Genomic DNA, 26,339 nt, shown 5'->3' on the forward strand with positions numbered 1-26,339 from the left:
ACAAAGAATTATTAACATAAAAATATAAATAAATAAAATATCTTCAGTAAAAATATCTTTTGTCATCTATAATTTAGGGTTTGTTTTCATTTTTCATCACTACATTTTATTTTTTACTTCTAAACAAGATATAAAAAAGTTAGAAATAGTTTCTTAAAAAAAAAAAATAACAGATAAAAACAGTTGAACTGCCCTAATTATAAACATAAATTTTTTAAAACCATAGAAAGAAAAATACTGTAATGTTTTCTGCTCTATTTTCGGTCTCCAACCAAATTACTTATCTTACTTCAAAAAAAAAAAAAAAAAAAAACCAAATTACTTATCATCGCCGGATCCACAATTTAAATCTTCAAAAAAAGATAAATTACTGATATATGTTCAGACTGAGTGGAGGAGCTGCAGGAAAGCGACGTCGTTTTGCTGTAACAAAATAGTAACGAATAAAATGAAACAAGAGTAACAACCTCTTTCTTCTCAACTTGTTTCTTTGCTCTGACCTTTATCTTATTCTCCTCCTCGCCCTTCTCTCTCTCTCCGCTCTTCTTTATTGTCATCAGTACTTATATAAATAAACACAGATAACTCAACTCTCTTTCTCTTTCTACACATATACTTGAAAGCGATTTTTTGTCTGTAATTTGCATCAACTATGGCGGAATCGGTTGAGCTACCGAGTCGGCTGGCGATCCTTCCTTTCAGGAATAAAGTTCTTTTGCCTGGCGCCATTATTAGGATTCGCTGCACTTCTGCTAACAGGTTTCTGTCTATTTTTTCAATCAATTACCTTTTACTATTGTTTCTTGCTGACGGTTGATGATTCATAATTGATTCTTTGCGTGTTTTCTGCTCTGAGACATCAATGACAACGCTGATTTTGTTCTCTTCTTGCTTTAGTGTGAAATTGGTCGAGCAAGAGCTATGGCAGCGAGAGGAGAAGGGTTTGATTGGCATTTTACCTGTTCGGGATGCTGCAGCTGAGGATGCTGCGTCTGCAGGTCAATTGTTAACTCAAGGTAATTACTGGTTTCTGTTGTGCTCTGGTGCCATGGACTCCTTTGAATTCAGTTTCTCTTGAATTGAAAATTAAGTTTTTATATTTCCTTTCATGTTTAAATTTGTGAAAATTAGGTGTTGGACATGATTCAGGGGAGAAAAGCCCCAAATTTCAAGTTGGTAGCTCTGATAATCTTAAGCTTGACGGGAAAAATCAGCAGGAAGCTATTCGTTGGCATAACAGGTTCCCCTTTAATCATTTTGTGTGCTAGAAGTTTCAACTTATCTTTATTGCTTTCAATTGATAGTTTCTGTCCCACAGAGAAATTTCTTGTTTTGAATTCTTCATTGTGTGTTTTTGTTTCTAAACTTTTTTTGTCTATGCTCTAGACCCTGACATGTTTTCTGTGGTTGACTCTAGGGGAGTGGCAGCTCGTGCTTTGCATCTTTCCAGAGGAGTGGAGAAACCCAGTGGGAGAGTGACATACATAGTTGTTCTCGAAGGCTTATGCAGATTCAGTGTCCAGGAGCTGAGCAAGAGAGGGATGTATTACACTGCAAGGATATCTTCCCTTGAGATGACAAAGACTGGTTAGTTTTGAATCAACTTATATCATCTATAAACAATTAATGCATTCAGCATTTCATTGAGTTTTTCTTCCACTACTTAGTGTGTTTGTTTGAGGGAAATGGAGAAGGAAATGACAATGTATCTAGACACACGTCTCTATATACATTGACAAACACATAATTAAACTGCTCCACCTTGAACGTATTAAATGTTTAACTTCTGTTCATGAGATGAAATGTTTCCGAAGTTGGTATACCTTTCACATTGCAAACCACATAAAAGTATAAATCACAACCTTGTTTTCCAACCAATTTCTACTCTGAGTTTTACCAGTATCCTGTCCTAATGGCAGTTAGATGTTGTAAGACAGTGCCTTCTGCCTTTTTGTCACTGTAATATTCTCGTATGTGAATCTGACCAGATCACCTGGTCCCATTTTTTATTCATTACAAACTCTTATCAAGATATTATTTCGAATTTGAAGCTTTTTTTTTTAGGGTAAAGGGTATTGGAGCACCCCCTTGTCAGTGGATCCTGGATCCATCACTGGTGGTGTCACTTGGCCTAAGGAAATCTTCAATATTGATAGCAGAAGAAATTCAAATATTTGAGGGATATTGAATATAATCTAGTTTGATTTTTAACTTGCTCTATTCAATCATTTATGCCTTAATTATGGCAGTAATAACAATTGAAAAGGATTACAGATAGTGAATTAGTTATTAGAGGTACTAAGATGGTTGCTGGTTTCAACGACACTTAAAATGGTCAATACACACAATATTTTATGTCAATTTCACGACATGGATACAAATTCGAGCTAATACTAAGATTGGGTTGCCAAAACTGAGATGATTGGAATTGCATTTGGCTTTTCTTTTTTGTTAGACCTTATTGTCGTTATTTTTATGAGTGATAAAACAATGTGTTGATATCTAGCAGGATACATAATACAATTCCAAAGCATGTAAGGAATCTCATGCATAATACAGTACTTGCAGCACATGGATTGAAGCAGCTCAATTTTGGATATTTTAATGGTTGAGTGTCATTAAGCACAAAACTGGATTTTATGAATTGACATCTGGCTTAAGTATAACCACACGACATAAATAGATTCAACATGCACCAGTAATTACTTCACATTTAACTTCTATGGTTTATCAGTATCTACCCTATATACTATAGGGTGTGTTTCATTAGATGAATCAAGTATATTGCAAGTATAGTGCTAATGAGCTTGAAGGTGTCATTCATCTGTTCACTGAAATTTCTTATTGTCTAATCTTAATAGAGATGGACCAAGTGGAGCAAGACCTTGATTTTGTTTCATTGTCCCGACAATTTAAGGCAACTGCCATGGAACTTATTTCAGTTCTTGAACAGGTGATAAGTTGTGTTTTTTTCCCCAATCTAGTTGAGGAGTTACCATTCCATCTTTTGCATCCATGTTAACCATGCCATTGTTAGTAATGGTTGTTATAATGACTTTCTTGGGTATGCATATATTCTGGTAATTGGACTTAATTTTTATCTGAATTTCTTTGTTATTCTGCTTTCTTAAAGCATGTTTATGATCAGGATACATATGGAACATGGTTGATTTTTTATCATAAGTTCATTTTATGCATAGAAATTTGGTTTATTAGATTTATCAAATTTTTTGTTTTGTTAACATGTAGCATGGTTGCAGACATTAGTATTCTCAATATTTAAATATTTATAGAAATCATGAACCATCTTACTTATATTTGATTTTCATGGCCTGCTGTATGATTGCTTATGTGGAAATTTTCAAAGAGTTTTTTTTTTGGTAAGTTCTTTTCTGTGTAAAGAGTTCTTTTTTCAGCATGAGTTTCAACATGACTATTATTGGAGATTTGGCCATTATGGTTAATACGTTTCTAATGGTTTGTGAATTGTATTATTCCTATGTCTGTGGTTTTATAAGTTTGGTAAATGTAGAAGCACAATTTGGTCATGAAAGGAAGCATAAAGGGCGCTTCCAACCTAAAATAGATATGATAGATCAGATAGAAAGAAACTGTGGATTTAATTACTTTGGAAAGCTAGGCAGTATGTGAAATATGTATCCCTTACATGAAGATTCTTATATGCATATGGGAAATGATATGTTGATAACTCTTACTGTTTCTACAATCATCTTTGCAATGAATTCAATTGGTTTTTGTCTTGCTTCATCTTTATATTGTTATGGAAAAGCCACAAAAGAAAGGACTTATTTGGGAATTATGAATATGGAGGTAGACTTTGCAATCACACACCGAAAACTACTATTTCCCTGGTTGCTATTAGTATTCACTTCTATTGATTGGTGAATGGGAAAAAGGATATGTAGGAAATTTTAGAAGTTTTTTTGCTCATTTAAAAAATGTAATTTTTTTTATATTGTTCTCTGTAAATAACTGTACAATGCTTTTTTCCTTATGTTAGAAGCAAAAAACTGGAGGAAGGACAAAAGTTCTTTTGGAAACACTTCCAATTCACAAATTGGCAGATATTTTTGTTGCTAGCTTCGAGATGAGTTTTGAGGAGCAGCTATCTATGTTAGACTCAGTTGATCTAAAAATTAGGCTGTCCAAAGCAACAGAGTTGGTTGACAGACATTTGCAGGTGATTTATGTATTCAATGATTGTTAACATCTACTGTGTCACTCTAGTGCTGGTTCTTCTGGCACTAATAACGAGTCTTATGATTTCTACCTATGACAGTCAATACGTGTGGCAGAGAAAATTTCACAAAAAGTTGAGGGTCAATTATCAAAATCCCAGAAAGAGTTTCTTCTACGGCAGCAGGTTTGTACCAACTCTGGTCTAGTCATTTAAAATGTCAGTCTAATATTAAGACACCTCAGTATGTTTAAACTGCCTAGATGGATTGCGGGTAACCATAGGTATGCTCTTCTTTTTCTTGTCCTTTTGGCTTGGCTTGGGGACTTAACAATGTGCATGTACTGCAATTTTGTTTAGGATAATATATTAAAAAGTAGCTTATGTCATTCGTCTGGCTTTGATTACAGCTCTAATGTTTAAATGTTTCAATTTGTTACATGAAGCCATGAACATGTCAATAATTCTGGTTCAAAATACTTTATCATTCAGTCTGACAAAAATTATTTTCAGAGTAAAAAGTTTGGGGATTTGCAGCAAAGATGTCAAGGCAATGAACATCTTGCATGAGTACTTGCTCACTGAGTCATGTTTTTTCAAATTAATGTGTTTGGTCTGGAGGAAGGCTTTGTTACTGAAAATTTTCCTTGGGGGCATTGGACATGGGGATATATTCAGCTTCCTTTTTATTTGTAATTGTTTGTTTATGTCTAAGTCATGAGATGAAAACCTCTGTTTGTGGTAATATGTGTTTAATTTTTCTACTGATAAGTTTTGTTTTCTCTCTCACCTGCTTTGCTCTAATTCTATGTCTAATCTATTGTAACCATATATTAGATGAGAGCTATAAAAGAGGAGCTTGGTGACAATGATGATGATGAAGATGATGTGGCTGCCTTAGAAAGAAAAATGCAAAGTGTAGGGATGCCTTCAAATATCTGGAAGCATGCCCAGAGGGAGCTAAGGTATATACTGGGATGGGATCTGCTTATGACATCTTTAATTATTACTGGAAAATTAGTTGTATCTCATCTAGCCATGTATTTTAGAAGATACAATGCTGATATAAACTATTATTATTTATGGAGGTTTTAATGAAGAAATACTGTGATTTACATGTTTCTGGATTGCATTTCCACGAGTCCAGAACGAGTCTGATTATGGCTTGGTCTTCAAGAAAACATTACTGAAATGAAGCTTGTACATGATAACATCCGCCTGACATGACATGGATATGTTAGGACTTGACATTTCGGGGACAAATTTCTTAAGAATTTATTTCAACATACATATTGCTAATATCTTTAAATTTTATCATGCATATACAAATGTGAGTGAACATACACCTAATAATAATAATACGTGTATATACATATATATATATATATAAGTAATACATGTTTATATTGCTATTATCTCGACAACTAGCATATGTACATATAATACATGTGTATTTGTGTATATATACTTGTGTGTATGTAGACATTACAACTGCATAAGAACACTTGGAACATGTTTTGTTCTTGAACAGGTCTTCTGGGTTACCGAGGTTCTTTTTTTCTAATGTGATGTCAATTGAAAGAGGTTGGAGTCATCTGTGATAAGGAAAACTGACAAGCTTACAGTGCAGTCTCCCCCAGTACAACTTGAGGGGAGAGGGTGGGGGGGGGGGGGGGGGGGTGATAAGGATGTTATTCCTACTCAGTTTATATTACACGGTTTATACCTAGTTAGTTAGAACTCTGTATAGTTTCGGTTCTCCTAGGTAGAGTTAGTTTGGTTTTCCTTATCTGTGTTGGTTTAGGTTTCGGACTCTCTGTCCTTACTAAACTGAACTCAGTTGTATATATATTGGGGCATTTCCATTGAGAAATACAAGCAAGAATTATCTCAGAAATCTATTTATCACAATCTGTAACTTGTTCTTGTTTTTGATCTGTGACTTTTTTTGGGTTCTGGGTGTACCTATATGAGAAATTAGGTGTCATTTTGAGGGGTACTCTCAAGGTCAAGGGCTTCCTAATGACTGCATCTTGGTTAGATTAGTTGCCTTGGATGTCATTGTTTGATTTAAGATTCTCTAGTGCCAAACTGTAGCCTATGTCCTTTTTGGCTGTCTTGTCTTGTGTTGTCTTATCTTTTCATTGTTAATATCAGGGTCTCTTCTAAAGTTAGGAGGCGAAAGTAAAAGAAGACTATAAAGAAACACTTTCTATGTCGATATTGGGAAGTGTTATTTCACAGTAGAAGCTCTATTAGCATGCCTATTAACTATGCCTAATGATTTTTTTTTTTTAACAAGGGAAGGGTTAAAACCCAAGAGACCCAAGGAACTATGCCTAATGACTAATTGTCATTAACTTTTATTAATCCCGAGGTTGATTGCTAATTCTTGCTTTGAAAGTAGGAAGTAGCAATGAAGACAGAAGATGAATCCTTTGTGCATAGAGTGGTAGTCTTATAATGAATCAAGTCCATACCCTACCATCAAATGGACATGTTTATTGAGTGGTGTAGCGTTTTATGTGAATGAGAATTGTGGAATTCCTTTTTTCTTTTTGTGGAAAATAATTTCCTGAAAAAGCATTTTTCTGCATTTCCCAGTGTTGGATTGCTGCTTGTCTTGGGAAATTGTAATGCTTTCTTTTTGAGATGGGAAAATAAGTGAATTTAAGAATAAATTCATGAGAAGAGATCACTGTGTCAGAAGCTGTAGTCCAACCAATTCCTACTTTTATTTAATCTCAACTGTCGCTCTGGATTGTGGGTCAAGGAGCTACCACAACTTACCATTTTTTTATGTGATTTTCTTTGATGCAAATTAAAAATATGTATTCCTTACAATCCTAAATGCTTCATGGTTTCCAGTGAAAGAAAATTATTATTTTCTTTTTCTAACTATTCCAACCAATAAATAATAGTTCATTTTTTTTAGAAAGTAAATTTCAGATGAAACATTTTCCACAGGCAATCTTTCTTAGATTTTGTTGTTAAATTTCTTTGCTTTTTTGTGCTTTTGTCAAGTGATGGAACAAGATGTTTTGATCCTCTTGGCATTTATGTTTTTTCTATGCATTTCAGGAGGCTTAAGAAAATGCAACCTCAGCAACCTGGATATAATAGTTCACGGGTTTACTTGGAGCTTCTTGCTGATCTTCCCTGGCAAAGGGCGAGTGAAGAACATGATTTGGACCTGAAAGTTGCCAAAGAACGTCTTGACAGTGATCATTATGGCCTGGTCAAAGTCAAGCAACGAATAATTGAATATCTAGCTGTTCGCAAGGTTGACCTATTCTCCTCGTTGCATTAATGTCCCTAATACTCGTTTAAGTTTCAAGTAAATATTTATATGCATTGAAACAATTACATTGCAGCTTAAACCAGATGCAAGAGGTCCTGTCTTGTGTTTTGTTGGTCCCCCAGGTGTTGGGAAAACATCCTTAGCATCATCTATAGCTGGTGCCTTGGGCAGAAAATTTGTTCGGATATCCCTTGGTGGTGTTAAGGATGAGGCAGATATTAGAGGGCATAGAAGAACATATATTGGTAGCATGCCAGGGCGTCTTATTGATGGCTTAAAGGTAGAAAGTGCTTTCATTAGATAGCTTATTTCCAATTCTGTTGAAATTTTCTGCACCTTTATTTTTTGCATTATTATAGAAGGCATGAGCCTATATGTTCAGTTGATGGATTTCTGTTTTGGTCTTATGGGAGATTCAGTAGATTCTCTATTGAAAAAGAACATGGCAGTGAAAAATGCGTTACAACTTCCCCCATGGTCGCTTATTTATGTAGGAATTTGGAATAAATTGCCTATAACTTTGTGCCTTTAAGTGATTTGTTGCTTATGTATTCCCTTGTATGTACAGTACTCAAATTTTGAATTCCTGTTCAATATTCATCTGTACAGCTTCTTTAGCTCTTGTTGATTATAATCATTTTGTTTGTTTTGATGCTCTTTCACGGTACCTTTCTTGCGAGATGCATGTATAGGAATATACATTACTGGAAATGCATGTATAGGAATATACATTACTGGAACTGGTGTATAAATGTTGCATGTTGCTGAAGTACTGTACAAAGCTATCTGGTCTTTTATCGAGTCATAGACATGCTGGTTTCAGAAATACACCATAAATTCTATCCTTAAACCATATGCAGCAGTTGAAGTGTCTCGTTATCTTTTCTCTGCTAGCATCTGTGATACCATTGCTGTACCAGGGGCGTTACATACTGGATTTTCCTTCTGATGATTATGCACGCTATTTAATGTATATCTTTAGCTGACGACTAATTTTCCTTATTTCTATACGCATGTCTATTTGGTGCTTGTGTAGACTTGTGAATTTATGAATTTTGGCTTTCAGAAAGTAGGTGTTTGCAATCCAGTCATGCTACTGGATGAGATTGACAAGACAGGTTCTGATGTCCGTGGGGATCCAGCTTCAGCTCTGCTAGAGGTTCTTGACCCTGAGCAGAACAAGGCATTTAATGATCAGTATCCTTTTTTCCATCACAATGTCTTGTGACAATCACTTGTTAGGTGACTGTATGCGTATACTGGCTGCTCCTTCTAGTAATCGACACATCTCTTATTATTGTTTCTTACAGAAAGTGATTTTTGATTCCTTTAACCCCGGTTAGAGTTTTGCTAAAACTGTAAAAGTTCCAGTTATTAATCTTCTATAGAGATATTTTCTATTTGCTTTGCTTTGCTCTGATTGTTTGGGGAGACATGGTGCAAGACACGACATCATCGTGTAATATTTTATTTTGGGTGGGTAAGGTTTTTAAAGTTTGAGATGATGAGAGGTGGTTACATTACATCAATGTCAAGTTAATAGTATTTTTCGTTATCATGAAATTTTTACCTTAGTGTGAATTTTTAAATGTAGCCAACACATTTTAATGGATCAATTTCTACCTCATCTTTTGAAATGATTATCAATTTCAGACATATGACACAAAACCAATGCGTTCTGAAATGCTTACCTACAATTGTTTATTTTTGAGGTTTGCTTATTTGAATTGGTCACTAGTATCATTATGTCTGAATGGTCTCATCAACGCATCAGAAGTTAAATCCTTGATTGAAGGTCTATAGCTATTTGAATGTTCCATTTGACCTTTCAAAGGTGATTTTTGTGGCTACTGCAAATAGGGCCCAGCCTATTCCTCCTCCACTTTTGGACAGAATGGAAGTTATTGAGCTCCCTGGGTATACTCCTGAAGAGAAACTTCGTATAGCTATGCGGCATTTGATTCCAAGAGTTTTGGACCAGCATGGATTAAGCTCTGAGTTTCTTCAAATCTCGGAGGTAGTAAATGAATAAAATACGGGATTTTATCATCAAGAATATCATTTGTATTTCCTAGCTAAAACATATCTGCTGCATATTATACTAGATTTAGTCAAGGCTATGAACATTTTATGTAGCGTGTCAATTATTTGTTCGATAGGCATTTGCTGAAGCACTCACTCTCGTCTTTTTCTTGTGATCTTATTTCCTTTTTAAAGTGAAAATACTTTTTAAAGTGAAAATACTTTTGATCGGTCTTGAATGTGTGATTGATGCATTATTTGTGAACAGCTTTCTTTTTTGTTCATCTTTCTCTGTTCATGTGCTATTCCTATGTATTAGTAGATCATATCATCTTGTGCCCTTTATTCCTACAAACTTCTTGAAACCAAAGCGACAAAGTAGAGTTACTTCTGATATTTTTCTGTCTTTCATCAAGTCATTGATTTTATCTCTTTCCAAAATTGTTTCATCTAATATTTTTCCCTAGCATGGTTCACAAGAATTATCAGCAATATTCCCCAGTTTTTTGCTTTCAGTTTTGATATGGCGGTCTGAGTACATGAAGCAGCTAACTGTCCAACTCTTGAGTTTGAAAATATTATTGATCTCATTTATCCTAACTAAGATATATCTTTGCCTCCCATGCCTATTGTCTTTTCAAGTCCATACATGAAGTGCTTTGGTTCTGTCTCGTATACCCTTTTTCAACAGATATTTTCGCTGGAATTATTAATTTGATTTTTTTATTTTTTTTATTTTTATGTGGCAGGCTACGGTTAGACTTATCATCCAAAGGTATACTAGGGAGGCTGGTGTCCGGAACCTGGAGAGGAACTTAGCTGCATTGGCTCGTGCTGCTGCTGTAAGATTTGCAGAACTGGAACAAGCTGTCCCATTGAGCAAAGATATGGACCGGCTGGCTCCACCGTTTTTGGAGAATAGACTTGCTGATGGAGCTGAAGTGGAAATGGAAGTCATTCCAATGAATGATAACAATCATGAGATTTCGAACTCATTCAGAGTTGCCTCACCTTTGGTTGTGGATGAAGACATGCTCGAGAAAGTACTTGGGGTAATAATTCTATTTTCTGGCTTACCCTTTTAGTTTTTGGTACTTGATCCTCTTCCACCTTTCAAGTGTGTCTTAATATGTCAGAACCTAAGTTCTGGCGTCATAATTCTGAGAGAATTTAGATGAGAAGGAAGAGAAGAAGATAGGGTGAGAAGATTTCATTAATATTAAAGATGATATCCACAATTGTGGTTGTCTTCTCTATATAGAGTAAGGACAAAAAATGCCAGCTGTGATTCTATAGTTGGCTTAGAAGTGCATTCTTTCACGGCCCACAGTGTGTGAAATGCCTATTAACATCTTGAGACTTGCAAAGTATTTTCCATGTTATATGTGTATATCTCTCTTTTTCTACATGTAATGTACAAGATTGCGCCTTAGAACCAGTTTTTAATTTTCATAGCCCTGAAAATAGTATTATAGAGGAAAGTATTTAAAGTATGTTTTATTCTTTCCCTTTAAGTGGGGCTTGTAGTTTGTCCAGGTTCTCCCTTAAACTTGTCCTTGCATAGAAGGAGGCCAGAAGGTGTCTCTAACAACCTTCTGTTGCATGTTGGACATAGCTTGAGCTGCTGGTTCCTTGTTGTTATGATTCTCATGCATGATTTGCTCTTGGAACCAGAACAAGCTTTTAATAACTAATTCTTAGGTTTATGGTTACTTCAGCAGTAGGTTGAGTCTCTCCTAGTTTTACATCTCTGAGGGTTTTGTATATTGTAATGCAGCCACCAAGGTTTGATGATAAAGAAGCTGCAGAGCGTGTTGCAAGTCCTGGTATATCAGTTGGGCTTGTTTGGACTGCCTTTGGGGGTGAAGTGCAGTTTGTAGAGGCTTCAGCAATGGCAGGGAAGGGTGAATTACATCTAACTGGACAACTTGGTGATGTTATAAAGGAATCGGCACAAATAGCTTTGACTTGGGTAATTTATATCTTTCATATATCACTAATAATGTGTTAAATTTCTTTTTGCTGCTTATGCAAAATGCTAGAATAATAAATATTGCAAATTGCAGTTGGAAATGTGTATCAAGTTTAATATGGTTTTGTGTAAGAAGTTAGATTCGAATTTAGCTATTTTGTCGTATCTGTTTCTCATAATTCTTTAGTAGATTCTGATGGTTGCTGATTTTAAGTTTTAAGAAATACTGTTACACTGTCAATTTGGAGGAACAGGCAATGGTAGTTACGTTGAGTCGATCGCTCTCACTTTTCCTTATTAGATAAATACATAGTTGTATGATCCCTATATGAAAAAAAGACATGTATGTTTGAGTTTTTAATCTTCTATGCTTGGATATTTTCTTGTCTGCTATTGGTTTTACCATCCAATACGTTTAGATAGTGGTGTTTGACAGTGAAGTGCTCTCATGAAGTGAGATTTCATTGCTCAAAGCACACCATTTTCAGCTCCTGGAAAAGTAAGTCTGAAACTAGTTTCTGAAATCTACAGGTACGGTCTAGGGCAACAGATCTTAAGTTGGCAGCTGGTCAGGAGATCAGTCTCCTTGAGGGCCGGGATGTTCATATACATTTCCCTGCTGGGGCTGTACCCAAGGATGGGCCTTCTGCTGGTGTGACACTTGTAACAGCTCTTGTTTCACTGTTCAGTCAAAGAAGAGTAAGAGCAGATACAGCAATGACTGGAGAGATGACTTTGAGGGGCCTTGTACTCCCTGTTGGTGGTATTAAGGATAAGGTAATGTTCCCTTGCTTGAATACCTACCTTTGTCGTTTAGTATACCAGACTTTGTTGGTTTCGTTTGATACATATTATTCGTGGAGCTGAATTTTCATGCAGTCGTAAAATGGTGTGATGATTTAATATTTCTGTATATCTGGTTATATGGTTTTCACAATGAAATTTGCACTGGATGGAATTGAAATTGAATATGCTACCTAGCTATGGCCGAATCATATAGGGTTTCTCACTGAAGTTTTTGGGTTGAGGAACATGTTCTGCATCATAATTACAATCCAGCTGGATCATTTGAATGGATGAACTCGTTGAGACTCAGAAGCTAAAATGGTAACGAGTGCAACAAAGATTTTAGATGGCATAATCTGTTACCATTGTGGAGTGTTTCTCTTTAATGACAACATGCACACTTAAATGAATGGTCCTCCGTGTTGAATCAGTTATTGTATCTGACTTCCATAAAATTTGTTATATTTATTCCTGGAACTGGCCTTAACTGTAAAATTCCTGGAACTGACTTGGTATTTAGAACATGCTTGCACATGCCATAGTTTTGGACTCAAATGGTGTGTCCTTCCTTGCAGGTATTGGCAGCGCACCGTTATGGTATAAAGAGAGTAATATTGCCAGAGAGAAATTTGAAGGACTTGGTTGAAGTACCAGCAGCTGTGCTTGGCAGTCTCGAGGTAATCAAGCTACCATTGTGTCAAAATAATAATGCAATAGTTCTTCACTTATTCCATGTCATGGAACTTCAAATTTGGACGGTAGACTGCAATCTGTTATGATGTTTGCTTGAGCTGTATATGTTGTATTTCTTTTTAACAGATATTACTAGCAAAGCGAATGGAAGATGTGTTGGAGCAGGCGTTTGAAGGTGGTTGCCCATGGAAACAACACTCCAAGTTATGACAAGATCCTAGAGGCAAAGGCAATGGTTATTAATCGAAATCTCCTTCTCGTCCTCCTCCTCCGATGAGTTTGTTTAGCTAGGCTAGGCATCACATTAACTGCACGGCTCGATTTCATTTTATTCAGCTGCTATCTCCAGCAACACGCGAAGATCAATCGGGTCTTTTAACAAGCAGATTGTGTTCCAATCCAACAAGGAAACGAGACATACTTTTGTTGATGGAAATCAAACTAATTATGCACATTCTTCACACCTTATCCAACGCCATCTCCTCGCTGCCCACTCCCTTGTATCTTGCTGTATTTATAGTGACCGGCTCCGTGTCTTATCTGTCTCATCTGTTTAACTTTTTTTTCCCTTGTGTCGTTTCATCACAGATCAATATGTCATGTATATATGCATATATAATAATAATAATGATATATTATTCAATTCAGTAAGCCAATTCTGCCCACTTGATTAATTGTTGCGTCTTTTATCATTATCATTTTGTGTTGCCAACTCATAAAAAAATGTAATTGTAGACCGATGTTTACGAAATGAGTCTTCAACTCTTCTGGTGACTGGACGCTTAATGTTTGAAATGGGGAGCTTAATGTGTCGGATGTGTTGGATTGAAATATTATACTTGATAAACAAAAAAAATTCAAATATTAACGTCTTATGATGTTTTTTATTTTTTTATATGATAATTTCTAAGTTCTTTGTTTGATAATTAGAAATTAAAGTGTAGCTAAAACATGGTAAAATTACTGGAAGAACAGTTGAATGCAATTGAATCTATAGCCCAATAACTAAGGAAACATGTTGGTTGATTAAGAGTTTGAATCACCTCAATTTATGAGAATGATACCAAAAGCAGAGAGCACATTGCTGCAGTATGCTTTACAGATTGATGAAATGAAATGAACTAATTGGGCGAATATTTTTATAAAACCCAGGACTGCTCTAAATATAGGCAGCTTTAGCGGGATTGGACTAAGTTGGACCTAAAGTTATCTTTTTCTTGTCCAACCCATTAGAACCGAGTCTGGATAGGCTGAATGGCTGTCAGAATCTGCAAACAAATTTAATTTAAACAAATTAATAATGGTAACATAGTTATTTAAAAATAAATTCAAGCAAATAAACGTTGTATAGAATAAAGAGCTTTATAGGATTTGAATATATGAGCTTTTACAAAACATACATTTCAAATCAATCCAACGATGTTGAAATATTCAAATTATATAACTGAATCAAAATAGTGTATTATTAGGGGGTGGTACCCCTCCTTCGGTATCTGGGCTAGCTCTGCCCTGGCACGTCAGCAACACATCCGATCTTTGTTGATGTAGTGTCTTAAATACAATATGTTTTAGCATATTTTATTAATGAAGCCTTCATTTTGTACCTGTTCGATTTATCAAATAGTTATGAATTGCTATTAAAAGACATATATCTTTTATCATATAACTTAAATTAAAATAAAAGGTCCATAGATCATGATCAACATATAGATTGTTCATACAAGGTAAAATGAAATGAAGTTTTATGTAAACTTATAATGATAATAATTTTAAATGATCCCAAATCAAACATTATATAATAAGACCATTATAATATCGTTGAGACTTGTATGTAACAACGTTTTCTATTCCTGGACAAACTGCTGATCTCACAAGCTATAGATATATAGACACTAGATAGTTACATAGATATATAGGAAAGAGTTCATACACATTGGAAATCCAATATGAGGTCCCATATGGATAATACTTCTAGTGCCATTGGTAGATCTCATTGGTGATAGTATATACATGATCCTCAAACTTAAATAATCAGCATTGCGATCTTGAATTATGAATTGTGATACTTTGACTTTGTTTCTTATGCACCCGACATAAGTAATTGCAAGATAATTGAATGACAGATAAAACATTCATTACTCTCGAAAGATGAGAAATGTATCACATGCTTTTTGTGAAAGACATTCTCTAAATCCTACAAGGTTATAAATTAAAGGTTGAAATGAAATTTCCATGTGATCTATCTATTTTAAATAACTTGACCTATACAAGTGAACACATGTCTATGTATATGTGATTTCGAACTTTCCATGATCATGATTCATTTGGATGTAGTTGATAAAGGATCAGATTATACTATACTGCAACTAGGCACTGAAAAATAAAAGGTAAAAATCAACTTGATTTCTTATGACTCTATGGGAGAAACACACATCTTTCTTAATTTGGTGTATTTACACTGTTATATGTTTGGTTTGATTAATTTGGGAAATTAATAGATATGAAATTAAAGAGTTAATTTCTATTCAATTCTAAATTAAATAGACTTGCAGTTTACATTTACGGCTAGCTGCTTTAAGAACTTAATGAGTTGCACGTAAAGAAATAAGAATGAAGGGCAAAATAGTAAAATGGGAAATTGGTTCCAATTGGAAAGTGAGGGCAGAAATTATATATAGTGGATTAAATTATATTTTTATTTATATTAGATATAGTTAAAGTCGATTATTGACATGGTTGATGAATATGGATATTGCGATCTATATATTTGATATATTATATTGCTTTGGAATTTTATGGTAAAATAAGGCTTACAAGTCATTGTCTTCTCTATTCTTCCGTTGTATTTCTCTTTTCACCCAATCCCTTCAAATTCGCTTGAATTTTTTCTCTAGATTAGAAATATTAAAATAAAATGAAGAATAATGTAATTAAAAGAACAAGAAGCCAATCTAAAGGAATTACGTAATTTTTTTCCTAGGGTTGGTGTCAATTCTGTTTCATGACTCAATGGAATGGATGTAGATTATCCATAATCATCAATGTTAATTATTGTTTGTATTTGTGCATGTAGATGTATATATGCATTGTGCTCTATAAGTAAATTTGTCATCTTGCCATTATATGTTGATGAAATCCTCATAACTCGAAATGACATTGGATACATAAACCAAATCAAAGTTTGAACCCAAATTTTAAAATAAAAGGCATAGATGAATCAACTTATATTCTTAGAGTTATGACTTCAAGATATCACTCTATGAAATTGTTAACCTTGTCTCAAGAGACATACATACATCAACAAGACCATTGAACGATTGAATATGCGAGATTGCAAACCCGCAAATAGCCTAACAACTAAGAGTATGACTCTTAATATCGAAATGTGTCCCTTAACGCAACAAGATGTTGAACGTATGAGAAATGTTTTTTTTATGCTAGTACTATAGTTAGTTTGATATATTCTACATTGTGTACAAGACCCGATATCCATCACACCATTTGGGTAGTGAGTAGATATCAGTCCAACCATGGATAAGCACGTTGGATTATTATAGAAAGAATACTAAGGTATCTTAAGGCCAATGTAGATTACTCTCTATGTTATTTAAAACGATTTTAAACCAAGAGAATACACAAATATAGATTGGGAAGGAGATTTGGATGTGAGAAAAACCATGTCTATCTATGTTCTCGTTAGGCTAAGATGCCACGCTCACAAAGTAGTGAGAAAATTTGTGATTCTCTATCTTCTGTGGCAGTTGAGTATATGTGATAATCATTTGCAATACAATAAGTAGTATGTTTAATTGATTTATGAACCATTTAAGTATTAACACCCCACATACTCTTGTAGTGTTTAACAATGATAGTCGATCTTTTATAAGCTTTTGGTAAGGAGCAAAGGTTCCATTTCAAGTCAAAGCACATAGAGATTAAGTATGATTTTGTTAGATTTTTTAATTGCACAAAAAAGTTAATTTTAAAGATGTATCGAGTCATGACATGGTAGTAGATTCACTTACCAAACATGTCACAAGAGATGTTTATACGAAACATGTTAGATTCTAGATTTTGTGTCAGATCTATACATACTTCATTTTTTTATATATTTCGAGAACATGATCATTCAATAAAGTTTGAATGTATATAATACTAATATTTGTTGCTATACAATTTTGTATGCCAGATAGAGAAATATCACACTCATATAAGTGTTTACCCTTAATTTGTAAAGTAATGACAAATGGAAGAATGAGGTTGTTCTTGAAGAGTTTGTTCAAAAATAGAAACCGCATTGCATGAACTGTGAAAGTGATTTCACTAAAGAGCAAAATGATGAATAGGTATGCTACATAGCATTTGTTTATAAAGATTGCGTGTAATCTAAATGAAAAAGTTAAAAATAACACAAGGCCTTCTGTCTTTATAGTCAGAAATACTCTTTAAATTGCAGTAGACTAAGGTTTGATGTTTGGACACATCTAGACTGATACTTCCGCATTGTGTTAATGAGACATGCATTTCTTTCAAAAAGAAATGATAAAACGCCATAACACATGATTTTATACCATGTGTGCTTAGCGATCATGAGATGAAAAAGATACAATCTCAACTTTTTCTAGTGTGAGATTCACATCATAAAAATATGGCATGTCCATCGTATGAACTATTTGCAAGTATGAATGAGAATGAGAAGAAAGAGAAGAATTATGTTCTATTATATGCAAGTGGGAGCTGTTAAGAATATTTGATATGTGTCCAATATTATCCGCCCGTAAATAAAAATGTGCGAGATTAGAGTTATGTGGGCAATTAAGGTTATGGCCCAATTATCAGCTATAACTGTAACTCTAATGGGGTGTTTGGTTCGGGGTCTTTAGGAATGAGAATGGATGTGAGAGTTTCATTCCATTTGTTCTTGTTTGTTTAAAAAAAAAACTCATTCCCTTTACCCATTTTAGATTATGGGTTTACCCCACTTTAGGTTAAGGCATTACCCCAAACCATGTAGGGAATTGGATTCCCTTTACCCCATTCCCTTTCCTAAACATATCCAAACACATTGGGGAATTAATACTTATTCCTTTCCTTTCCTTTAGTTTCCCTTTCTTGATTTCTTTTCCCTTACCCCTTGTGAACCAAACGCCCCCTAAATCTGATAATGACATAATATGAAAAAGCAAAAAAGTGGCTCTCTCTCCCCTTGGTGTGTCAACCCCCTTCATACTCCCTCGGTCATTTGTTCTTAGTATATGGGTCATCATATCTGTTGGTCCCTAGTAATTAGTTCCAAGGGGGGGGGGGGGGGGGGGGGGGGGGGGGGGGGGTTAGGAACTAATATAATTTTTTTTTGCGTTTAATGACTGGAAGTTAATTTAGGAGTTTGTTAACTCAGCTTTTGGTCAGCTTGGTGAGATATATTTTAAGACAGCTTTAGTCAGATGTTGACTAAAGATATTTTCTTGTGAGTTAGGAATTGACACGTTTGGAGGTCAGCTTCTAAATCAGCACCACTTATTTACTCAAGGTCAGCTTTGGCAATTTATATGCTGAGTAAATAAAACAAACAACATATGCAATATGAGAGAGAGTTTAGAGATTACTCAGTATCACTTATCCTGGTTCGGCCTCTCTGCCTACATCCAGTCCCCAGAGTCCTCCGGGCTTTTTGAATCCAATACTGAGCTATTTAACGGTAGAGCACAAACCAATTACAAGACAGTTGAATATGCAAGAGTACCTTCCTCTATTCGTCTACTCAACTCCTACTAAGTGCTACAACCCAGCACCTAGATTTCTCTACCACTGAATGCTTACAACCAAGCACTCAGCTTAACACTCTCAATATTCCTATTGATCACAAACTTGTTCTTTTTCAACTAAAGAACACTTTAGATGATTACAAGACAATCAATCTAGCATTTATACAGAGAATCGAAAAGTTGGTGTAAGATTTTTTTTTTTGTATTTGAGTGCTTTTAAGATTTTCTCTCTTTGTATTTTTCTCTCGATGCTTTAGTGATTATCCAAGGTTCTTCATTGTCCTTTTATAGAAAGAAAGCTGCAGATTTGGATCGTTTGAATTGTTGTTACCGTTAACACCAAAACGGCTCTTTTGGGGAACAAATTCTGGTCAGCTTCAGTCTGTTCCGCCATTCCCTTTCTCTGTTTTCTTCAGGCGTCAGGTTTTGTCTTATTGCACCAGACTTGTCTTTTTGCGCCAGTTGTCTTTTACCAGTAATCCAATGACCCATGTTTCTTGGAATTAGTCTTTTGTGTGTCTTCGAGGTTCCAATTATTGGTGCAGAAGATTGACAGAATTTGTCCTTTAGTGAACGGATCCTTCATGCTGTCCTGGCTGTCACTCAGCTTCATTCGTTATCTTCGGATGTTCAACTTCTAAGATGAGTTCCTTCTTGGTCAGCTCCGTTCTGTTTAAACGCTTCTGAAAAAGTCTTCTAATTCAGTCAGCTTCGTTCTTGCAACTTTTTAGAAGAAAACTTCTGATACTGAGTTCTTCTCCACTCAGCTTTCATTCTGTCATGCTGAGTTCCGTTCTACTCAGCTTTGCTTGTGCTGACTTTTGTCCTGTCTTTACTTTATATATATTTTTGCACTCAATATTGAACAAACACATTAGTACAATTAAATCAAAGCATTTTAAACTTAATTGCCTCTTAATCATGGATGATTTTGTCAAATCAAAATCTTATGGAAAAGGTGTTTCAATAATATCTTCTTTCGGTGTGTCTCAGTGTAATTGATTTGTGACCAGCAATACACAATCTTGGTTTATTCTTCTGCTGCAATCAAATTAACAGGTTTTACGCTAAAAAGCTAACAAGAATCTATTATTATATCTGCATTTGTATTTGTATGGATCACGAAATAATGTTTTAAAAAATAAAGACTTACATTATTATAATAATAACAAAAATTAGGGACTAAAAATAAGTATGGACTATTTGTGGTATGAGCATAAATCTAATATACTAGTTTTTGACCATAAATATTTGAGGGAAATAAATCCTCCGTGGTTTTATTGATTTGTATTAGGGAAATGTGATATTCTTCTTTAAAAAAAATATGTCCTTTACACAATGAACGAAAAAAAAAAAAGGTAAATTTCAAATAAAACCCATGTGGTTTCACTAATTTTCAGATAAAGGACCGTGGTTTACTTTTTGTCAAAACGAGGATTAAGGTTTCGCACTTGGATTAATGCTATTAAAAACATCTTTAACGACCTGAAAATGAAAATTTTCAAGAATTAAAGTTGTTTAATGTCATATTTTTTATGCAACTACATTTTCGATTTTCAAAAATCATCTTTTTTAGAACTTTCTCTCTCTAAACATTAACTTTCTCTCTCTTTACTAAACATCATCTAAACAATCTCAAAATAAAAAAGTTGAAGAATTAAAGTTGTTTAGAATATTAGTAGTTCTTAAAATATGTCATTTTTGAAGTCGTCAAGGGTGATTTTAATAGTATCAATCGAAAAAGTCCTTATTTTGCTAAAGTTGAAAACCTCAATCCTCGTTTTGACAAAAAGTAAACCACAGTCCTTTATCTGAAAATGAGTGAAACCACAAGGGTTTTATTTGTAGTTTACCCAAAAAAAATACTAACACATTTTTTTTTCGCATCACCAATTCTAGAAAAGCAAAAATGTAGTTGTTTTGCTGTTGTTTACCACCTCGATGCATTCCCTTTCTCGCTTACCACATCTAGGGGTGCAACCGAGTCGAACCGAGCCGAACGCTAAGTAGGCTCAGTATTGGCTCGTTAATATCTCGAGCCGAGCTCTCTCGAATCGAGCTTTGACGAGCTTTGACCGAGTCGAGCTTTGACCGAATCTGACCGAGCTTTGACCGAGTTGAGCTTTTATCGAACTTCTAACGAGCTTTAACCAAATCCATCATACATGCATAGAATAAGTAGCGTAAAAAATACAAAAGCCTTATAACACACTCCATATGAGTTTAAAATATTTATAAAGAAAAACAAGCATGTTATTGTCGAGATTCCAAAACAATATATAGTACTTGTGATCGGAAAACACAAACTCGGAGAAAAATTTCAAACAATGACATATATATTAAACTTTGTAATATATTTTATTCCTTATCAAAACCTAATTGTCTCGCTAAAGACTCAAATGTCTAAGTTTTTTTGTGTCATTTTTTGTATGGGCTAAATCTTATTTGATTTGTGAATCGTGATGAAAACTAATAATAACTAATGAAATATACATTAAATATATATAAAGAAATATATATAGTAATTAAAAATAATCGAGCCTGCTCGCGAGCTTTCGAGCCGAACCTAAAGAAGCTCGGACTCAGCTCATTACTGCTCGAGCCGATCTCGAACTCGAGTCGAGACATATCGAGCCGAACTTTGATCGAGCTTTCACCGAGCCGAGCTCGAATAGTTTGCGAACTATCAAGGCTCGCTTGCACCCCTAACCACATCATAATAAAAACTAATATTTATAATGTAATACATCATCAAAATTAACGAGTCAATATGTCATGATGTTATCAAAGTCAACAGGTCACATAAAAAAAAAAAAAATAAAAAAAAAAAAATAAAAAAAAAAAAAAAAAACCAGAAGCATCTCTATTCTTCAATTATAATTATAAGGTGAGTGTTCATATTGTTAAATCAGCTAGAATCTCAATTTTACTTCCAAATACATTTCATCTTATAATTGTTTTGCATTTCACACCACTTTCAACTACCAAATTAACATAAAATATTTATTATTTATATTATTAAATTTAATTTATAATATTAAACATAATATTTTATTTTTTAGCAATTTCTCTCCCCTATTACAAATAAGCAAGTTTTCTCTCAAATTTGATGGATTGACACAAGTATTGGTAATGTTATATAAGCTATGCAAAGGGATAGAAATGCTTTAACACTGCTAATACAACATTTTTTATTTATAAATAGATGAAACATTTTTTTTTTTTACTTATCTCTAAAAAAGAAATTTCCCTAACAGAAATGAAGATGAATGACTTGACTAAAAAAGTGACAAAAATAGAATCTGAAGATCCGATAATATAATTTTGAAAATAGACTGCTGATTATTTACCAAAAAAAATAGGAATTAACATTGCCCACTTCACTTTCTGGTGTTTGTTTTAGAGACATACATCACTTTTTAGTATTAGTTTTTTTTTTTTCTTTTGAGAATTCACTTTTTAGTATTATCTTTAGAGCATCTCCAACAACCTCTTAAGTTGGCTCTTAAGTTAAAATTTGAGGAGAGAATGAAAATTCATCTTCAACAGCCTTTTAGTGACTCCTCAAATCACTAAGAGCCTCTCCATCCTCTCTATTAATAGAGAGTCTCTCTCCACCTCTTAGTGTCTCCTAACTTTATTTTTTATTAATAATTTATTATTGATGTGTCTCTCTCCTCACACTATTGATAATGTAACAATAAAGAATAATCTTAAGAATAAAATAATAAATAAGGAGTGAATATAAGAAGCATTGTTGGAGATGATATATCTTAGTCACTCTTAAATCACTAAGAGTCAATTATTTATATTATTTTTAGAGAGCTTACTAAGAGTCTCTTGGAGATGCTCTTAGAGAGATAAAACTAATAATATAAATTTCAAATATTAAAACTGATTATATTTAGACTATTGAATTGATACTTTAAAAATACAATTTAGACCAAATTTATCTTAAATTTTGACCCTTATTTAGACCAATGTACCATTTCCTCTTCCTTTGACCCATTCGCAATTTTTGCAGTTGGAGTACTCTACTTAATTTCCTAGTCCATATGACACTGGCTATTTGAATCAAAACTTAGATTCAAAGAAATCCTCCATTAACAGAACTAAGTCTCAACATTTTAATTCAGTTTAATCTCTACCAAATAACATGTAATGTAAATAGCAAGCAGCTTCATAATCTTTTCAATGTAATTATGAAACATAGCTCTTCTTGTTCACTGAGATTTTATTTCCTCTTCTCAGAATCAAAGCAAAAGCTGTATCTTCAGATAGGCGGTTAATAGATAAACAAGGAAACTGCCAATGAAGCACAAAAATGAAACGAACTGGAAAAAAGAACAACATTAGGCTGTGAGAGCTGCGTTGAGAGCACTATGCACATCAACACCTATCTGGGCTTCAGCTTTCTCCAAATCTGTTGAAGCTGAGTTGACCTTCTGTGTGAATTCTGCAAGCCCCTTTTGCACCGCGGCCGGGTCAATTTGATCAATCGGCACAGCCTCAATGGCAACTATATCAGCGACGGAGTTAGCATGGATAAAAAGAAACCCACTGCTGACAAAATATTTGGTCACTTCAGTTCCTTCATGCACAGATAAGATCCCAGGCTTCATTTCTGCAATGGTTGGTACATGCCCTGGCAGAACACCCATTTGCCCGGTTGTTGCAGGTGCAATGACCATGTCAACCTGTGACCATTGTAAATAATCCGGAACCACCATCACTTACAGATGTATATTGCAAATTGCAATTATTTCCACCAAACAGGTCATTTGCAAGACTACGGCTTAAAGTATTGACCATGAACAGTATAACAATTTGAGAACACAAAAACTATGACGCAAACTTACTGATAGATCAGTAGCAAATATATAAAATAGACATTTAATAACAAAAGATTAATTTCAATGCTTCATAAATCTACAATCAAAGGCATGAGTTAATCACAAAAATGTTATTCTATTTTCATTCCTCGCCACCATCCCAAAATGAAAGTTATTTGATCACCATTTTTAAAATTCTATATAATTTGTTTTTCTAAGTGGAAGAGTTCATCGAGCAATTTCAACATATAAAAGAGAAAAGCATGATCACGCTTTCTATTTAAACAGAAGAGAAGGGTAAATTCCATTTCAACTATGTCTCTTTGTAGTTGATCCCTTCTGGAATTTACAGTTCCTTCCATGCATTTGCAAACTTTTAAATCAAGTGAGTGAAACTACAAAATTTATTTTTGTACTTTTCCCTTTATTTAATATGCTAGATTTTAAATCTAAATACTTCCTGGTTAAAATCATGTGGATCACAATGTAAAGTTTAAATGCAATTCATTGAACTTTATTTTCTGAAGGATGTGCAATATCAATTTTACAATAACATCCATATAGAAATACCACCTCTCATATATTCAAAACTTATATATGTTTGACAATATTCACCTGTTACCTGTATGTTGTTGACAATAAATGCAAGCATCAGATCAAATTCATGTCTGGAAAGCAAAAATCAAAACCTAAGGACCAAGTATCTGAAATTAGGCACCTTTGTTGTTTCTTTCATAATAATTGTTTCTTTCATAATAAGCTGAACTCTAAATTGTGAAGGTAAGGTACAAAAACAGTCAGCAGTAGCTTTTTAGTTTACTTTTAATCAAGGGTAAGCCCATGCCAAAAGCCAAAGAGATTTAAGTCTAGGTTTAAGAATTTGAAAACAGAGAAAGTAACATGTAAAGATGACCAATGCTGAAGTACACGGGACCAGCGAGATAATTTATCAATTTCTATTCATCCTCATTCTTTAAATTGGCTATATTATTAGGATCAATAAGAATAGACAACATAAAGTGTGCAAGGCACATAACTTCTCCGCATATACCCAAATGAAAACAAAAGACTCAATTTCTTCTTCCCTCTCCATATGGAGCAGAGAAGCTAAACCGTCATGATAAAGAAGATAAAATGATTAAGATGTAAGCCAGATATTAGGACAATGTTCATGGAATTTAAAACAATAAAGTGAACTGTCCGGACTGAATCAAAAAAATGAAGGCTCATAATTCAAAGGTACAAATTTGCTGCCAAGGATATAGAACTTTATTTGAAATTTATCCAATGCCTCCAGAGTAAGATTTGTGGGGGAAAAAAGAAAAGTAAACAAAGGAGATCTCTTTGAGAAGTTGGACATTGTCCTTTGTCATAGGTATCAAAGTATCAATAAGAGGACCAGGACTAACACAAGAGACTTAACATTGGAAAATAAAAGATACATGTAGTTGAACATCATTGGATTTAGCTATTTTAAGACACTATAATGAATAATCACTCATCAAGAGAACCACAAAAAAAAAAAAAAAACTATCATTCCCTGACTAAGACTCCATTTTATATGCAACTAAACAAAAATACAGTATGAAATTAAGATATGAAATTTTATAGTATAACTTAATCAACTTGAAAACTGGATATTCAAGCAAAAACCCATATGAAATTAAGATAAAGAATATACTAGAAGATAGCCCAAATGCTCACACAAATAACTCTAATCATGCCTGCTCTGTACCATGACACATAAATTAGGAAGAATGCCAAAATTTGAACAAAATCAAGATAAAAGGCGAAAAGCCCATACTAAGTAATCATGCAAAACAATTGGATAGAGTTGTTATCAGATCAATCACAATCCTAACCCGAATCCAATCAAATTTAAAACCCATTGAAACAATAACATGGTTTATCTCTTCACTTCCTCAATCATATATATATATATATATACCCAGAATTAGAGACAGATCCACCAAGTAAAAACTAACATAATCAAACGAAGATCATTAAATCAAGTACCATAACCACCGCATCCAAGCAAAACCTAGATAAAATACCCCTAATTTTTTTTAAGAAAAAAAAAAAAGAAATCAAACCTCTTTAGCAGAGAGCTCAGATGAATAGGGAAGTACAAAATTGACAGTGAGCTTAGAAGGAATGGTAGAGGGGGTCGGGGGGCGAGGTTTCATAAAGGCTGACGGAGTGTTAGGAGGGTCGATAATTGGAGCCACTTTCTTCCATGCTTCGATAAAGTTTTCATCGGCGGTGGATGTGGCTGGAACATCCGTCGCGAAGGCTCGAGCCATCATCCTTGGTTGTTGACGAATGGATCGACCCAACATTCTCGATGCTTGCCGCAACATGGTTCCTGTTGTGAGGGGCGGCGGACTGTTTGGTTCCTGGCTGTGGGTTGAATTTAGGGAGTCGAATTGTATCAGTGAGAGTGCGGAATTGGTTAATTTATGATTTCCTATTTCCTGCTCTTCCCAATTCTGAACTTTTACCTCTTATATTTCTATATTTCTCTTCTTTTATTTATTTATTTTTTTAATATGACGTTCTTTTTACTTTTTTAGTGTAATATTATTTATCATGAAATCTCTATAATAACGAGAATATAGAACAAATTATTCTAAAATGTCAATTTAATATTCTTAAACTATTATTAAACTATTATTATTGGGATAAAGTGCAAAAATACCATATAACGTTGATAGACATGAGTAATTTTACTCGTAACGTCTAAATAAATCAATTTTAGATTTAATGTTGA

At 34.1% G+C, this 26,339-nt stretch overlaps 2 protein-coding genes across 2 annotated transcripts; one reads left to right on the forward strand and one right to left on the reverse strand.

Annotated features, from left to right (window-relative positions):
- The first annotated feature begins 465 nt into the window (after positions 1 to 465).
- Positions 466 to 13,615, forward strand: LOC136231906 (lon protease homolog 2, peroxisomal). The gene is made up of 17 exons (XM_066020928.1): positions 466 to 759; positions 898 to 1,016; positions 1,132 to 1,240; positions 1,418 to 1,587; positions 2,862 to 2,953; positions 4,022 to 4,201; positions 4,301 to 4,384; positions 5,036 to 5,163; positions 7,280 to 7,481; positions 7,573 to 7,779; positions 8,566 to 8,696; positions 9,303 to 9,516; positions 10,271 to 10,573; positions 11,299 to 11,493; positions 12,025 to 12,270; positions 12,855 to 12,956; positions 13,099 to 13,615. The coding sequence occupies exons 1-17, from the start codon at positions 653 to 655 to the stop codon at positions 13,180 to 13,182; spliced, it is 2,673 nt and encodes an 890-aa protein (XP_065877000.1). The 5' UTR covers positions 466 to 652; the 3' UTR covers positions 13,183 to 13,615.
- Positions 13,616 to 22,896: 9,281 nt separating this feature from the next.
- LOC136232717 (ATP synthase subunit delta', mitochondrial) lies at positions 22,897 to 26,057 on the reverse strand. Its single transcript, XM_066022088.1, has 2 exons — positions 25,663 to 26,057; positions 22,897 to 23,434 (listed from the first exon to the last, which is right to left on the reverse strand). The coding sequence occupies exons 1-2, from the start codon at positions 25,927 to 25,929 to the stop codon at positions 23,090 to 23,092; spliced, it is 612 nt and encodes a 203-aa protein (XP_065878160.1). The 5' UTR covers positions 25,930 to 26,057; the 3' UTR covers positions 22,897 to 23,089.
- Positions 26,058 to 26,339: the final 282 nt, after the last annotated feature.

This window comes from Euphorbia lathyris, chromosome 6 (assembly GCF_963576675.1).
Source record: "Euphorbia lathyris chromosome 6, ddEupLath1.1, whole genome shotgun sequence".
Classification (NCBI taxonomy): domain Eukaryota; kingdom Viridiplantae; phylum Streptophyta; class Magnoliopsida; order Malpighiales; family Euphorbiaceae; genus Euphorbia; species Euphorbia lathyris.